The sequence below is a fragment of the Suricata suricatta genome, chromosome 5, assembly GCF_006229205.1.
Source record: "Suricata suricatta isolate VVHF042 chromosome 5, meerkat_22Aug2017_6uvM2_HiC, whole genome shotgun sequence".
In the NCBI taxonomy this organism is placed as follows: Eukaryota; Metazoa; Chordata; class Mammalia; order Carnivora; family Herpestidae; genus Suricata; species Suricata suricatta.
In genome coordinates this window covers 121,964,540-121,982,506 of record NC_043704.1, presented here as the reverse complement: position 1 = coordinate 121,982,506, position 17,967 = coordinate 121,964,540, and the positions used below count along the sequence as shown (strand labels likewise).

General features: G+C 36.4%; 1 protein-coding gene across 4 annotated transcripts in view; it reads right to left on the bottom strand.

The window, feature by feature from the left end:
• The window catches only part of PIK3CB (phosphatidylinositol-4,5-bisphosphate 3-kinase catalytic subunit beta), a 168,817-nt gene that overhangs the window by 59,305 nt on the left and 91,545 nt on the right, over window positions 1–17,967 (bottom strand). For all 4 annotated transcript variants that reach the window (XM_029940169.1, XM_029940170.1, XM_029940171.1 and 1 more), the window contains 4 exons: window positions 10,475–10,726; window positions 8,345–8,441; window positions 5,834–5,964; window positions 2,078–2,128 (listed from right to left, as the gene is read on the bottom strand). In XM_029940169.1, the coding sequence (XP_029796029.1) occupies window positions 2,078–2,128; window positions 5,834–5,964; window positions 8,345–8,441; window positions 10,475–10,726 (531 nt within the window). The remainder of the gene's footprint in view (window positions 1–2,077; window positions 2,129–5,833; window positions 5,965–8,344; window positions 8,442–10,474; window positions 10,727–17,967) is intronic.

The following is a 17,967-nucleotide window of genomic DNA, read 5'->3' as shown; positions in this document are numbered from 1 at the left end:
TCATCATCAAGACAGTATGGTATTGGCACAAAAACAGACACAGAGACCAATGGAATAGACAGATAACCCAGAGGTGGACCCAAAAATGTACGGCCAATTAATTTTTGACAAACCAGGAAAAAGTATCCAATGGAAAAAAGACAGCCTCTTTAACAGGTGGTGCTGCTAGAACTGGACAGCAACAGGGGCGCCTGGGTGGCTCAGTCGGTTAAGCCTCCGACTTCAGCTCAGGTCAGATCTCACGTTTGTGGGTTCAAACCCCGTGTCAGGCTCTGTGCTGACAGCTAGCTCAGAGCATGGAGCCTGCTTCCAGTTCTGTGTCTCCTTCTCTCTCTGCCCCTCCCCCTCTCATGCTCTGTCTCTCTCTGTATCAAAAATAAATAAAACATTTAAAAAACAATTTTTTTAAAAGTCTGTTAAAAAAAATTTAAAAACAAAGTCTGTAAAAGAACTGAACAGCAACATGCAAAAGAACGAAATCAGACCACTCTCTTACACCATACACAAAAATAAACTCAAAATGGATGAAGGACCTGAATGTGAGACAGGAAACCATCAAAACCCTCGAGGAGAAAGCAGGAAACAGCCTCCTGGACCACAGCAATTTCCTACTCGACACATCCCCAAAGGCAAGGGAAATGAAAGCAAAAATGAACTCTTGGGACCTCATCAAGATAAAAAGCTTCTGCACTGCAAAGGAAACAATCAAGAAAACCAACAGGCAACTGACGGAATGGGAAAAGATAGTTGCAAATGACATATCAGATAAAGGGCTAGTTTCCATAATCTGTAAGGAACTCACCAAACTCTACACCTGAAAAACAAATAATCCAGTGAAGAAATGGCCAGAAGACATGAATAGACCCTTCTCCAAAGAGGACATCCAGATGGCCAACAGACACCTAAATGATGCTCAATGTCATGAAGGAAATACAAATCAAAACCACACTGAGATACCAACTCATGCCAGTCAGAGTGGCTAAAATGAACAAATCAAAAGACTACGGATGCTGGCGAGGATGTGGAGAAACCGGCACCCTCCTATACTATTGGTGGGAATGTAAACTGGTGCAGTGCTCTGGAAAACAGTGTGGCAGTTCCTCAAAATATTAACAATAGAACTCCCCTATGACCCAGCAATAGCACTGCTAGGGATTTACCCAAGGGATAAAGAAGTGCTGATGCATAGGGGCACATGTACCCCAATGTTCATAGCAGCACTTTCAATAATAGCCAAATCATGGAAAAAACCTAAATGTCCATCAACTGATGAATGGATAAAGAAGATGTGGTTTATATACACAATGGAATACTACATGGCAATGAGAAAGAATAACATCTGGCCATTCGTGGCAACGTGGATGGAACTCAAGGGTGTCATGCTAAGTGAAATAAGTCAGGCAGAGAAGGACAGATACCATATATTTTCACTCGTAAGTGTAACAGGAGAAACTTAGCAGAGGACCATGGGGGAGGGGAAGGGGGAAAAATAGTTGGGGAGAGGGAGGGAGGCAAACATGAGAGACTCTTGAATACTGAGAACAAACTGAGGGTTGATGGGGTAGGGGAAGAGGGGAAGGGGGGTGATGGGCATGGAGGAGGGCACTGGTGGGGATGAGCACTGAGTGTTACATGGAAACCAACTTGACAATAAACTATAAAGGCAAAAATAAATAAATTTACAAAATGAATGAAAATAAAAATAAAAATAAAAATATAAAACCATGTATCACTTTCACTGTAACTCTTTTAACATATGGTAATTGATCACACAGATTAGACTAAAAGAGAATCATGAATTTGAAATGTTGATTATGTTATTGTATAAATTAATCAGTTTAATAAAAACATTAATAAACAGAAGAAAAATAAAAATTAAAAATAAACGACTAGCTGCTGAACCTGTGCTTATATGAGAAAAGGGTTTACCACTGAACCCAGACCACCTACAAATAGCTGCAATTCAACAAAAAGCATTAATATATACATACATACACTCTCAGGCTATTCTTGCCTAAGAGTATGTTCATCGATGATGAAAGTAACTAATAACGAGAAAGGGTCATGTGATACTTACTGATACATTAGCACTGTCACTGCTTGCAATCTCAGCTGCCTTCTCGATTATCTGTTAAAAAAAACTTTAAAAATTAAATTTTGGCTCTTGCATTTGTAAAATTTTAATTGTAAATGATTATAATTGTACTTAGATTACAAGAAACAACATATGGTCCGGCATTTCTCTGCTTTATAAATGTAAACATGAATTTTAAATGCAAAATGGTATTATGCAGTGATTCCCAATCTTTAAACTTTTTTTAATCTTTTTAAAAAATATTTTTATTTATTATTGAGAGAGAGTACGAGTGTGGAGGGGCAGAGAGAGAGGAGGATAGAGGATCAGAAGCAGTCTCCACAGTGACAGTAGAGAGCCTGATATAGGGCTGGAACTTATGACTCATGAGATCATGACTTGAGCCTAAGTTGTACATTCAACTGACTGAGCTAACCAGGCACCTCTCTCTCTCCCACACTCAGTGTTTAAACTCTCGGCAACTGGGAGTCAATGGTATTATTATAAAGGACTGTGACTCCTAGGGTGCATCGGCATTGTCTTCTCTGGATAAAATAAGGAATGGCTTGCATATATATTTTAGAGAATTTTATTTATTTTTTTATTTTTACCACTTTTTATTTATTTTCGAGAGACAGAGCATGAATGGGAGAGGGGCAGAGAAAGAGGGATACACAGGCTCCAGGCTCTAAGCTGTGGGCACAGAGCCTGACATGGGGCTCGAACTCACGAACCGTGAGATCATGACCTGAGCCAAAGTCGGAGGCTTAACTGACTCAGCCACTCAGGTGCCCCTGTAGGTGAAAGAATTTTAAAAACAGGTAAATATGTTCTGCTTATGAAAATGCAAAGGTATATAAAAGCTACTAAATAAATAATAAGCTTTAGTCAATGCTTTTCTGAATTAACATAACAAAAGTAGAATATCAAGAGACAGCCAAAAAACATCTTTTGAATTCATTAAGTTCTAAAGGGGCGCTGATTCTTCTTCTTTTTTGAAGTTTATTTATTTTGATAGGGAAAGAATGAGGTAGGGGCAGAGAAAGGGAGGGAAAATCCCAAGCAGGCTCCACTCTGTCAGCACAGAGCCTGATGAGGGGCCTGAACCCATGAAATTTGAGATCATGACCTGAGCTAAAATCAAGAGTTGGATGCTTAACCAACTGAGCCACCCAGGCACCCCTTAAAGGGACGCTGACTCTTAAAAAGATGGGAAAATTAGTGGTTAACGAGTTATATTATCCTAAAGGAATAAAACTGTATCCTCTAACGTAAAGTGTAGTGATAACTCCTACCCTACTTCATATGGTTGTTATAACAAAATGAGATTATAGTCATTAAACAATAACCATAAAATTGACTTGAAAAGCAAAAAGTACACTAGTGATCACAACAAAAACCATTAAATAAAAACAACATAGGGAACTTTCACTTTTTCTGTGTTATTTGATATTTTAAAAGATCACACAAACTGTAATTTTTAAAAACCAGTCATTATAAACATATGTATACATATTTAAAGAAAAAACCTTCTATCCCAAATTCATCTTCAAAGACAGACTAAGAAATTACAAAAGCAAAAAGTATAGTGATGTAAGCAATGCTGAAATAAAACTTTTTAAAAAATTGGACTTCTCTTGAAATAGATGAAAACTACTTAAATTTGCAAAGGATGCTCTATTTGTAAAAATGCTTCAAAATGCACCACATTTTGAGGTTCCCTAGGTGGCTCAGTCGGTTGAGTGTCCAGCTCTTAATTTCAGCTCAGGTCATGATCTCATCATTTGTTTGAGTGAGCCCTGCGTCCAGCTCAGTGATGAGAGCTCAGACCCTGCTTAGGATTCTCTATTACTCTGCCTTCCCTCCCCGCCACCATTTCATCCAAAAGAAACTATAATTGTTAAACATACACTATAATAACACAAAAATAGTTGCAGCTTGGACTATAAAATACATCACAAGTAGCTATGACTCCTGCTTAAATTACTATTCTAAGGAATAAAGCCAGGGCATGATCATAAACAGGAGTCAAAATGTACCTTTTTCTACTCAATGTACAATAAGGTATATGGTTCTTGACATATTTGAAATTTCTGGTGTACTAACCATTACATTTTACTAATCAGAAAAATACTTTAGAAGAATTTGAAATAAAAAGGTTTTAAAAAATTTTTTTAAAGTTTATTTATTTATTTATTTTGAGAGAGACAGAGACAGTGTGAGCTGGGGAGGGATAGAGAGAGATGGAGTGAGAAAGAATCCCAAACAGGCTCCACACTGATAGATGTGGGGCTTGAATGGGCCATGAGATCGTGACCTGAGCCAAAACCGAGAGTCAGATGCCTAGCTGACTGAGCTACCTAGGCACTGAAAAGTAACTGAAAAGTTACTTCTTATGTGGATAAAAAGTGGATAAAATTATGTGGATAAAATTCAATTAAAATGAGAGTAAAGAAGAAACATTAGGTAACAAATTTAATTTACATGCTACTTTAAAAATCTAGGGGTGCCTGGGTGGCTCAATTGGTTAAGTGTCCAACTTCGGCTCAGGTCATGATCTCACGGTTTGTGGGTTCAAGCCTAGTGTCGGGCTCTGTGCTGACAACTAGCTCAGAGCCTGGAGCCTATCTTCAGATTCTCTGTCTCCCTCTCTCTCTGACCCTCCTCTGCTCATGCTGCATGTGTCTCTCTCTCTCAAAAATAAATAAAAACAAAACAACAACAGAAAAGATTTTAAAATACAATTAATTTGAATATTATTTAGTGTAATATCAATTTTTTAAATTTATTCATTCATTATCTTAAATTTTTATCTCTTTTGAAAAACAGAGAGAGAGAGAGGACAAGCAGGGGAGGGGCAGAGAGAGGGAGAGACAGAGAGGATCCCAAGTAGGCTCTTCATTGTCAGTATAGCGACGGATGCAGAGCTCAATCTCATGAACCATGAAATCATGACCTGAGCCGAAATCAAGAGTTGAATGCTTAACTGAGGAGGCGAGGCACCCAATATAATATCCACTTTTAAAGGAAGTTTATTCTCACATACATTAAGGAAATAAAACAACCTAGTCATTATTTGAGAATTTGCTCCAAGATTTTCTCATAAAAATCAGCATCAACCATAGCTGAAACAAGGATGTCAAGCCTGAAGATAAAACATAGGACAGCTTAGCTCTTGGAATGCAAATTAGCAAAGCCACACTTTCAAATCCACCAGATCCCCTTCAGATCCCCAAGATAAGTAGTTCGTATACTAAGGAAATGTGTCTAGAAATGGAAGTCCCTGCTATAGATGCTGCATAAATAGCAGTAACTCGGGAAGCCTCACTAATTGTAATATTCAATATAAATTATCTGTTCTTTGAATACCAATTCTAACAACAGCAGTGACTATGTGTTTAATCCCTGAACATGCTGGGCAAACTTTCAGTATATTTCACATGCTCAGACTTACATATGAATGCATTTATAGCCATTTTAAATTGAAAAGAACCTCAGAGACCCATGATGATTTCCTCATCTTATAAATGAGAAATCTGACCTCCAGAGATACTATGTTTCACCTGGTCAGTGATAAAGCCAAGACTAAATAAGACTTAGCTGGCCCCGTGCTCTGTGGTCTTTCCACTGAATCAAGCTATCAACGTATGTGACGTTTTGAAAGAAAAAATTCTTGTAAAGTTTAATTATAAACATGTAGAGCCAAGAACTAATAATTCGATGATTTTCACAGAATGGACTTTTAAATAATTAGCTTACCTTATCAAAAGGAGGATAATAATAAGGCTGTTTTTTATTCTCTGGGAATTTGATATGCAAGGCTGTGGCATTTTCAGCATATGGATTTGTTTGAACAGTTCCCATTGGATTCAACATTTCTTCAAGTTCATCTAAAATATGCAAATAATTTTGAATCTTAAAAAATGTTGTTGAAACTAAATTCCCTAATAGATTTCAACCATGAAAATTATTTTTAAAGTATGTTACCTAAGATATATGGCAGACAATTATATCACTAAGCCTCTAATTTTCTGTTAATACTTAACACAAAAGTTCAATGAGAGTTTACAAAGAATCTCTAAAATGAGAAAGTTAATAACAATTAATGCCTACCTCACATCTTTCTTCAAATTTGGAAAGTATTCTCAATCTTGGGAAAAACTCAATTGGAATTGCTTCCCATCAAAATAAGGTAGCCCACAAAGTTTTCATAACTTCATCACATACCGGGATTTCTTATTTTCTGTGGTCACCACGGTACACAACTGTTATTTCTGAGAGTCATCAATGACATTCTTTTGGAAAAACCTAACGCTATTTATGTTTCTAGATCATTCCATAAGTGCTGACACAGTTAAACACCCCTCCAGTAGCTTCCGCAATACTCCATGCAAGTGGACTGTTATAAACCGCTGCTTTCTTTAAGGCACTGCTCCCACACTCTAAAATGGCCCATTCATAGAGCTGTGCATAGGAATCTTAGATTCAATGTTCTCATAAAACCCTGGAGTTCATATAACTTTCATTTCACAAATAAACTGTTAAAAAGACATTAACAGTTTATCTCAAGATAAAAGAAGAGAATAGCAGTACATCCTCAAGTCTCCCCTCTGCAAACTAGTATGTTCTTCCTTGTATTAACTTTTAGCACTTTTTATCAGTTTGAGGTGTATAATAACAAATGTATTTCTTCTTTAACTCAATAAGCACACCTCTAGGAATTATCTTAGACATATATCTGCACTTATATAAGCAAGGTTATTCATTGTAACGTGCTTAAATTATCAAAAGATAAGTCTACTTTAAAAAGCATCAGCAGCACTCTATGTAGATACATGGGGTTGAAAGGTCAAAGAGCAGAACACGGCAAAGAATATGCTATTTTGTATAAAAATGGGAAAAAAATAGAAATCTACATTTGTATTTCCTAGTGTATACATGAAGAAATCTGGAAAGATATAAAAGCAACCAATAATGTGATTATATACCCTTTAATGATAACCTAGGGACTCTGGATAATAGATTATTTTTAAAAAATATATTATTTGTATCTCAGCCTCACTCCTACTGGGATAAAGTGACAATTCTAGAGCTAATACATGCAGAGCAAATGTGTTCATTTATTATTTTTCATATATTTTGTTAGAGATGAAGTCAGGGTCATGGTATGCCAAGTTAATACTGCCCCAAATCATTAATTCTGCTAAAATTACAAATCAAGTTGCTTGGTGATTCTGGAGAACATGTGTGAATCTAAATTAAGATTTTGAAAAAAGTCTAAGTGCTGAAATGCATAATTTTTACTGTTATGAAACTCATAGTTTCTCCTTAAGAAATGTGTAAATGCACACTACCCTTCTATATTTGGGGAATAACATGATTAGTAAAAACTATGGCAAGTATATGCAGGAAAGAGGAGAAATTGAATACATAAAATATTAGAATGTGAGGAGTTTTATTTTTTTTTGAGTTTTAAATATGTCTGTGAGGAACTGATTATCCAAAAAAAAATTTCTCAGATGTCAACTACTAATAAATGAATATTTTCAAACATATGTCACCCATAAAATAACTTTAAGACACAAATAAGTTCATAATTTTACTAACTATATTAATGAACTAAGAAGGCAGAGGGAAAAGAAGAAAACCACTATTTTAATGCAAAGCTTACACTAAAAATTTCCAACATTCAAAAAAACCAATATGGAATAATGGAGTGAAGAAATCTTTCGTACAAACCCTGGTTTTGACCCAATTCAGGTTTTGAACCTGACTAACTTATCATCTCTGAGGTTCACTTTTCTCATCTGTAAAATGGAGATAAAACTATCTACCTAATTGGGGCACTCTGAATAATATTTAAGAAATATAGACAAATTATAGCTCAAATTTCAGGTTTAAGCCAACTAAACACTTATTGTATTTTTACTATTCCTCCCACATTAGTGAATGTGCCTTTTCTTAATGCAGGTAATTTAGTACTAGGAGCAACAAAGGTTATTGTAAAACACTGTTTCATAGGAGAATTTCTCTAAAACCTGTAAAAATAAAATGTTAAAAACAAGAACATATTAAGATAACAAATATATTCAGATATAAATCACTTTTTAAACATATTAAAACATTCTGTGGGAATCTGTTTTAGAATAAATAATAAGGATACGAAATGATGGTTTCTTCACTAAACTAAAAGAACAGTGAGTCATAAAGAAACATTAACTAGTCCACATGCCAAAAGTTACTCGTTAAGGATTAGCATATAAGTCTTACCAGGAAATGAAGACCAGCTGTGCAATATTATGTCTCCAGATCTCAACTGTCCTTTAAAGTCAAAAACCATTGTATTTACCCATGCTACAGGATAATGCTGTTGAAAAAGATACCATTGTATAAATATGCTGAAAATGAACTTAGCATGTAAATATGTACATGCCCTTTGTTTCAAAAATTTAGTTCTAGAAATTTCGAGAGTTCCAGATGATTTCCAAAAAATCATCCAAAATAAAACAAGATATACATGGAAAAATGTTCAAGATCTTTACAGTGGTTCAAGAAAAATATGAAAGCCAACTGATGTCTCATGATAAAATAACATTTCCAAAAAACAGTATTTAATATATAAACATTGCAAGTGATAAGGAATTTTTAATGATTCATGAAACTATACGTGATATAAAGTCAAGCTGTATGTTTTAAGAGCTTTAAGACTAAGTAAATCCTAATGTAGGAAAAGGCAACATTTCTTGGTATTTTAGAATTTATTTATATGTCTAAAAAGAAAGCACCAAGCTCACAGACTTACACAGACATTTAGACCAATTAACTTGGTCCCAGTATGTATCAAAAATCCTTATAAACAGTCCAATGCTTTGGGTAAAATTCTGTTTCAGTGGAAGAAAAAACACTGAGAAAATAACTCTTCTGTGACTTTTACATCCTAAAATTTATTTTTTTAACTATATGATAGGGGCGCCTGGGTGGCTCAGTCAGTTGAGCCTCCGACTTTGGCTCAGGTCAGATCTCACATTCACGGGTTCGAGCCCTACATCAGGCTCTGTGCTGACAGCTCAGAGCCTGGAGCCTGCTTCTGGTTCTATGTCTCCTTCTCTCTCTGACCCTCCCCCTCTCATGCTCTGTCTCTCTCTGTACCAAAAATAAATAAAACATTAAAAAATTAAAAAAAAAGACACCTATATGATAAGAGCCAGATGAAAAGCCTTACATTCTCACAGTAAAAATCAGATACAAATTCATGTATGTACATAAATATAGTAACCAGTTTTGTAAAAAACATACATAATTCATGTCCCCATGCCTCCAAAAACACTTTTCAAAACTTAGAGGAAAATGAAAAAGACCTGACTAAAAATAGGACATGGGAGATAAGAATATCAGAACAGGTATACCATCCCTTTTCCCCCTCAAAATCTAAGAAACTCTGAAAACTAAAGGTTTGTCCATAACTCATTTGACAGAGCGGGGCGGCTCAGTCAGTTAGCATCCACCCGACTTCAGCTCAGAGCATTATCTTGAGATTCGTGACTTCCCGCCCCACATCAGGTTTACGGATGTCAATGTGGAACCTGCTTTGGGTCCTCTGTCCCCCTGTCTCTCTGCCCCTCCCTGCTCATACTCTTGCTCACTTGCTTTCTTCCTTCCTCTCAAAAATAAATAAACCTTTAAAAAAAATAAATAACTCATTCAACAGTATAACATTGTCATGAACTTAACTGATACTCATTTGTCTCATTCAGTATGAATATTCATATATTCCAGTTAGATACTGATGTGCTTGATTACAGACTTGTGCCCCAGATCCCACAGGGTGTGTTGAGTGAAGTATGTTCTTTCTAAAATTCAAAAAATTCAAAAAAATTCTGAGTGTTCAAACATATGTGGCACCTAGAATTTTAGTTAAGGGACTGTAGACATACAATTTTTTAAATCTTTTCATTCATTTTTATCTATAACTTTTTCACTAGTTTATTTATTTTGAAGTGGGGGCAGGGGGGATGAGTGGGGCAGGGGCAGAGAAAAGGAGTCAGAGAATCCAAAGCAAGCTCTATGCTGTCAGCACAGAGCCCGACCTGGGGCTTGAACTCACAAACCATGAGATCGTGACCTGAGCCAAAGGTAGATGCTTAAGTGACTGAGCCACCCAGACACCCTTCACCTATATCTTCTTAAAAGTATTATATTTATAAGAGGACACTTACAGTAGGACATTTGCTATAATCTGCCAGAAAAGAAAATAAATAAATAGAACATAAAAATGGATATTTACTGTCTTTTTAAAAAAATTTCTTATGGACCAATAATAAAATTTCACTTAAACTACTCAATTATTTCAGAGTCTTAAAATTATTCCATTATAAAAAATTTTCAGTAGTGTATAATTACCACTTTCCCAGATTTCCGGATGGTCTGATATTTAGAGGGATTAATAGTTTTAGTAGATTTTTTCGTTTTTACTTTATCTAAAACTGCATAAATAGCAAAACATAATCGAGCCATTCGTGGCAAGTCACAAGTATTTATATCAAATTCCAGTGGTTCATTCCAAATGTGATCATTTTTCCCTGAAATCTCTGAGCTTACGACGGTTTTACACAGGAGTTCAGTACCATGAAAAAGGCCAGCCCTGACATGAACCTATAATGAAGGAGACAAAAACAAACACAGAGTTATGAATACTGTATCAGTGAAACAACTCAATTTTTAAGAATAATCATATATTGGGAGAAGGAGCATACCAACTCTAGGAAAAAATTGTCCACAGAACCATCAGGCTATAATTAATCAGTATATAATTCACTAAACTGTTATTTTAACCTATTTTTCACTTAATGCAAGAGGTCTCAATGGTATAAATAGGTCTACAGAAACCAAGACCATAAATATAAAAACTACTACTATCATCTGTTCACTTCTACTGACCTCATTTACTTGGGGGTCTTGTCTTACTCTTCTGTAAAATTGGAAAGGAAGTGATGGATGGAATGTCTCCAAAGTCTCTTCCTACTTTTTTTAATTTTTATTTGAGAGACAGAGAGAGAGAGTGAGCGTGAGGGGCAAAGGGAGAGACAAAATCTTAAGCAGATTCCAATCTTACGCAGGCTCAGTGTGGAGCCTGACATGGTGCTAGATCCCACGACCCTGGGATCATGACCCTGGGATCATGACCTGAGCGGAAATCAAGAGTCAGACGTTTAACCAACTGAGCCATCCAGGTGCCCCTTTGTTTCTTATTTTCAAACCATCATCAAGTCTATACTGTGTACAAAGCCTATACTGTGTAACCTTAAATGAAAAATAAAATAGCAAAATACAATATGTACTCACTAAAACCATATTCACATTTTGGCAGTACAAATAAATGAATACAAATAAAACTAGGAATACTATGATAGCAAGAACATTCATGACTTATCCTTCACTTAAGTTATCGGGTCGCTCGGTCGGTTAAGGGTCCAACTCTTGACTTCGGCTCAGGTCATAATCTTTGTTATGAGATTAAGCCCTGTGTCAGGCTCTGTGCTGGGCAAGGAGCCTGCTTGAGATTTTCTCTCTCCCCTTGTGCCCCTCCCCTGCTTGCACTCTCTCAAAACAAACAAACAAATAAAACAAATGAAATAACCCACAAGATAAAATATTTTAAAATTATTATTCTAGAAAGCACCAAACAAAATAGCTAGATGATCTAAATTTAAGATCCTAAATACAGGCGTAACACCAAATGCCCACAATCAATCTAAAACCCATAAAATTTAATGCAAATCTGAATGAAAATGGAAATCATTTTTATATTATTTTTTTAAAAACAACCATTCTAGGTTATTTATTTTTAAACACTGTCAAAAGAATAAACAAATAAGTAAAAAGTAGACAAGGGGTGCTTGGGTGGCTCAGTGGGTTAAGTGTCCAACTTTGGCTTGGGTCATGATCTTGCTGTCCATGAGTTCAAGCCCCGCATTGGTCTCTATGCCGACAGCTCTATGCTGGAGCCCGCTTCAGATTCTGTATCTCCCTCTCTTTCTCTCTCTGCCCTTCCCTGCTCATACTCTGTTTCTCTCTCAAAACTAAACAAACATAAAAGAATATTTTTAAATAAATAAAGTGTGAAGATTGAACAGTCACAGCCTTAAGCAACTTTTAAATCTAAGTCCACTATGCAGTACTTTAAATGCTGGGGTACCTGGAAGGGTCAGTTGGGTAAGCATCTGACTTCAGCTCAGGTCATGATCTCACCACTCATGGGTTCGAGCCCCATGCTGGGCTCCGTGCTGACAGCTCAGAGCCTGGAGCCTGCATCAGATTCTGTGTCTCCCTCTCTCTCTGCCCCACCCCCACTTGTACCCTATCTCTCAAAAATGAATAAAAAAATTTTTTAAAAAGTCTATTCCCCTATGCTCCTTGAAATAAGACAAAAGGCCTGGAGATTCATTTTTACTCTGTAAAATATATGATAATAATTATAAAGAAGGATTTATACAAGAGTACTTTTAGGAAATCTTTGTATTTACCTTTATGCTATAAAAGTATCTAAATTATGATACACTTATAATACTAGTATTTTTAAAGGTCAAGACAAAAAATAGGAATAATAATTACTTTATTCTATAAAGAAAACTGTAATTGCCTATAAAAACCATAATTATTTTCTCCTAAGTAACTAAGAAATGGCCCCATCATAAAATGCTCAAAAGATGGCATTTAGTATTAGTAAAATTGTATGGGAAATAGGAAGAACACAAAACTCAGATCAAAGTTTTCTTTTCCTTCCTAACACACCTCAGGAAAACTGAGCATCGGTTAATGAATACACAATGGATGGTCATTTTAGTTTATCAGGAGGTTAGGAAAGGTTCTATCACTATGCACCAGTCATTGTCTTTTTTTTTTTTTTAAATCAGGGATGTGCAAATCATGTTTATTTATATTTGAAAAAAAGGAAGACAGAGTGAGTGGGGGAAGGGCAGAGAGAGAGAGAGACAGACAGACAGACAGACAGACAGACACACACACACACACACACACACACACACACAGAATTTGAAGCAGGTTCTAGGCTCAGAGCTGTCAGCACAGAGCCTGATGCAGGGCTGGAACTCACGAACCACGAGATCATCACCTGAACCGAAGTCAGATGCTTAACCAACTGAGCCACCCAGGCACCCCTCTTTTTTTTTTAAATATTTATTTATTTTGAGGGACAGCATGCTTATAAGTACACATGGGAGAAGCAGAGAGAGAGGGAAAGAGAATCCCCAGGCAAGCAATGTAGACCCTGCTTGGGATTCTCCCCCTTTCCCTCTCCCCCCATACTCACACTCTCTCAAAAAAAATAAATAAACATTAAAAAAAAGAAATGTGTACTGATGCATGTGTAAATAGGAGTCTGGAAATGAAAAGATATCTGGGTTACAGGCAAAGGCTTAAGAATCATAAGCAAAGGAGTAAAGTTTTTCAATTTTCTTACAAAGAGCATATCAATAATTGCTGTCCAAGATGTGAAAAATCCAAATGTGATGAAAAACACTAAGAGGTGTTGAGGCAGGGACCACATACCGAAGGCAATCAATCCATCTGACCCCCGGGTTCCCTGACCTCAAAATTTCCATAGTACTTACTCTCCTTCCCACAAACCCACTCAAGCCCAGAATCTGACTTTGCCACATCCTAGCATCTCCAAATCACTAATTGCTACATCTCCCTTTCCAATCACTTCCCCTTCTAACTCACTCTAACACACCCACAGGAAAATCCCTCTTGCCTACCTTAAGCCTCCAATTCAAGGCCAACACTCCCTCCTCTTTCCCCATCAGTTTTGTCTACCTTTGCCTTCACCAAAACTCTAGGCCAATGCCGGTCTCTCCCTCTGTCACACACAACTGAAGTCCATACCCTGGATAAACCTACGCACTTGCCTCCCCAACATATTACATGTTTTTGGGTTGACAAGCACCATGGCTGACCAGTCTCAAATGTAAAATTATTCTTTCATCACTGAAATCACACTTCTTAACTTTACTTAACTGCTGAAAACTTGTATAGCCATTTACTCTCCGGTAAGATGAGCCTTCCTCACATTCAATAAAACTATGAAAAAATTTTAAAGTCCCTAATTAAGCTCCTTTTTTTTTTTTTACCAGGTTTTCTGTTACCTAAAGATGACATGCTCTGATGGATACCTCCTGTCGATCTATTCTATTTAGAAGTTATAGAATATTAGAAGAATGAAATACTAGTCCATTATTATTTATAAGATAAGGAAAGCAAATAATGACAAAGATCAAATTATAAAGCAAATAAAAATCAGAATCTAATACTCACCAACTAAATTAAATACTCACCAACTTAATTACTAAATTATGAAGTCAGGTGGGTGGGGCAGATTGAAGAGGGCATGTATGCTGGGATGAAATAAAGGGTTTACAGAGTATTTTTCCTCCATAAAAATGCAGGTTATTTCATTTGCACCTGACCCTCCAGAAATCTCCATATGAGTGATGGGGGCGGGGGGGAGTTTAGACTGAGGTTTTCATATATCCACACATGAACCCTGCTTACAAACTTCATGTCTTTAAAACTACGTTAATTCTACTATACACTGACCTGATGATCAAAGTATTAATGCTTTGATCTGACCTTACATGGCCACAACAAAATATCTGCTGCCTAAACCTTACCCAAAACCCAATTTTGGGAAAAAATATGCATTCAGAATTTCCTAAAAGACACATAGTACATTTATTTCTTTGGGAAGCTAAAATATTACCATTCAATTAAACATAAACCATCACATGGTTGAGTATAATACTGAGAATGAATTACTTTTGTCTCTTATAAAATAACTTTTATAGAATTGTACTTAATATTATATTTTAAATCTAGCCAGTGAAAGGTTTTATTAAAGAAAGATATGTGAAACATTATTTTACCTACTGTAAAGATGCTGGCATGGGTGCTGGTACTGACCATTAAGGTCAAAAAACTCAAGTATAATGAACTTGAAAAGTTCTGTACTAACTATAAACAAAAATAGCAAAGGGTGAGATCTAGAAAAGAATAATAATAAAGACTCTAGCCAAGGCAAGGTAACAAGAAAAAAAGAGACCCTGCATATTCTGAAAAAATATGTTTAAATATTACTCATTATCTAATTATAATTAGCCAAAGTATGATTTAAGACCAAGTCATTAAGATTATTTCTACCTGAGAACTCTAGTAATTCACTAAAATGATTCAAGATGATACATGGTTAAAAGCAAGCAAGGGGGCACCTGGCTCAGTCAATTAAGCGTCCGACTTTGGCTCAGGTCATGATCTCACGATTTCTGGGTTCAAGCCCCACATGGGGCTCTGTGCTAACAGCTCAGAGCCTGGACCCTGCTTCGGACTATGTGTCTCCCTCTCTCTCTGCCCCTACACTGTTCAAGCGCTGTCCCTCAAAAACGAATAAATGTTAAAAAAGAAAAAATGTAAAAACAACAAGAGCACTAAAAATTATATACATTTAAATTTTTTTTTAATTTTCAAAAACGTGTTTTCTGAACTTAGAACCTCTCATGATAGCAGACATTAAAAAGAAGTTTTGGTTTTCAGAAAAAACAGTAAGAAAAACAAGGATGTTAGAGATCATTACATTAAAATATATTAAGTCATAGCACAAATATTTATTTAGTGTTCTAAGCACTAAAATAAGAGAAAAAATTTTTTTCTTTCCTCGGGTTATATATATATCTTAAATTAAAAAAAAATTTTTTTAATATTTATTCATTTTTAAGAGACAGAGCATGAGTTGTGGAGGGGCAGAGAGAGAGAGATACAGAATCAGAAGCAGACTCCAAGCTGTGAGCTGTCAGCACAGAGCTCAAAATGGGGCTGGAGCTCTCAGACTCCAAAATCATGACCTGAGCTAGAAGTTGGATGCTTAACTGACTGAGCCATCCAGGCACCCCTATTTTAAGTTTTTTTTTATATGTTTATTTATTTTTGAAAGATAGAGACAGAGCATGAATGCGGTAAGGGCAGAGAGACATGGAGAATCGGAAGCAGGCTCCAGGCTTTGAGCTGTTAGCACTGAGCCCAGTGTGGTGCTGTTGAACCCACGGACCATGAGATCATCACTTCAGCCACTGGTTATATATGTTTTAATAGTTCAGGAGAGCTGAGACCCATATAAGTAGGCCATGCAGTGTTAGAACTTTGGACTAATGAATGTGATAGCAGTTGTACCTACCCTTGAAATTCTCTTTCTCCTATATTTAGTCCATGGAGTTTCTTAAATCTGTTACATTTATGTCTTTTACCAACGTTGGAAATCCCAGTGGGAATTTCATTAAAAAGTTTTTCTGAACTATATTCCTTTCTTTCTGGAACTCAGATTACCTTCTGACGTTTAACCTTCCGATATTACATGGATATTGCCGCACAATATATAAGGCTATAAGGAGTTTTTTCTCCCTCATTTTTCTCTACATTGTTCAAATTGAAAATTATTTTTGTAAGGTTAAAATTGGCGGGAGTGAGAAAATCACAAAAGAGACTGGGAAAAGAGATCAGAGTACCCTATATTAAAGAACTCTTGGGCGAGGTTCCATGGCTGGGAGGGAATAAGCCAGGGAAGTCGCAGAGTCTATACAGAACACCAAAGTCAGAAATAAATGTAAAAGGCCTTTATTGGGAGCGCTCTCGGGTGAGGTTCCCTGGTCCGGACAGGATGGGCCAGGGAAGTCACACAAGGGGGACAAAGAGCAGGGCCTTATATACGGTATTAGTTCTGGGGGTGTGTCCAGGGGCTGGCGAGAAGTCGGCAGCTGGCAGAAAGTTCCAAAATGGTGGTTGGTCGCCATCTTGGTATTTTTCAGCAGGATGGTCTGTCTGCAGTCTTGGTGTTGTCCGGCAGGAAAGTCCTGGGATGGCAGACTGTCAGCCATCTTGATGTTCCTTTCCCAAGCCCACCAAACCTTTCAATTTTTATTAACCTTCAAATCACTGACTTTCCTTTCTCATTACATTTCCACTATTGAGTCCATTCAATGAGTTTATAAATTATAAGTTATTGTATTTTTCAGTTCTAAATTTTCCAAATGGTGAAACTGAGATTATACCATGTACACTTTCAGATCACAATGCTATGAAACTTGAAATTAACCACAGGAAAAAGTCTGGAAAACCTCCAAAGATGTGGAGGTTAAAAACCACCCTACTAAAGAATGATTGGGCTAATCAGACAATTAGAGAAGAAATTTTAAAATATATGGAAACAAACGAAAACGAAAATACAGCAATTCAAAATTTCTGGGACACAGCAAAAGGAAAGTATATTGCAATCCAGGCCTATTTCAACAAACTAGAAAAAGCACAAATTCAAAATCTAACAGAGCACCTAAAGGAACTAGAAGGGGAGCAGCAAGAGCACCCCAAACCCAGCAGAAGAAAACTAATAATAAAAATCAGGGCAGAAATAAACAATATAGAATGCAAAAAAACAGTCGAGCAGATCAATGAAACCAAGAGTTGGTTCTTTGCAAAAATAAGCAAAATTGATAAACCTCTAGCCAGGCTCCTTAGAAAGAAAAGAGAGAGCACCCAGATAGACAAAATAATGAATGAAAATGGATCTGTTACAACCAATCCCTTAAAAATACAAGCAATCAACAGAGATTACTATGAAAAATTACATGCCAACAAACTAGAGAACTTAGAAGAAATGGACAAATTCCTAAATGCACATACACTGCCAAAATTCAAACAGGAAGAGATAGAAAGCATGAATAGACCAATAACCAGTGAAGAAATCAAATCCACTATCAAAAAATCTCCCAATGAATAAGAGCCCAGGGCCAGATGGCTTCCCAGGGGAATTCTACCAGACATTTAAAGCAGAG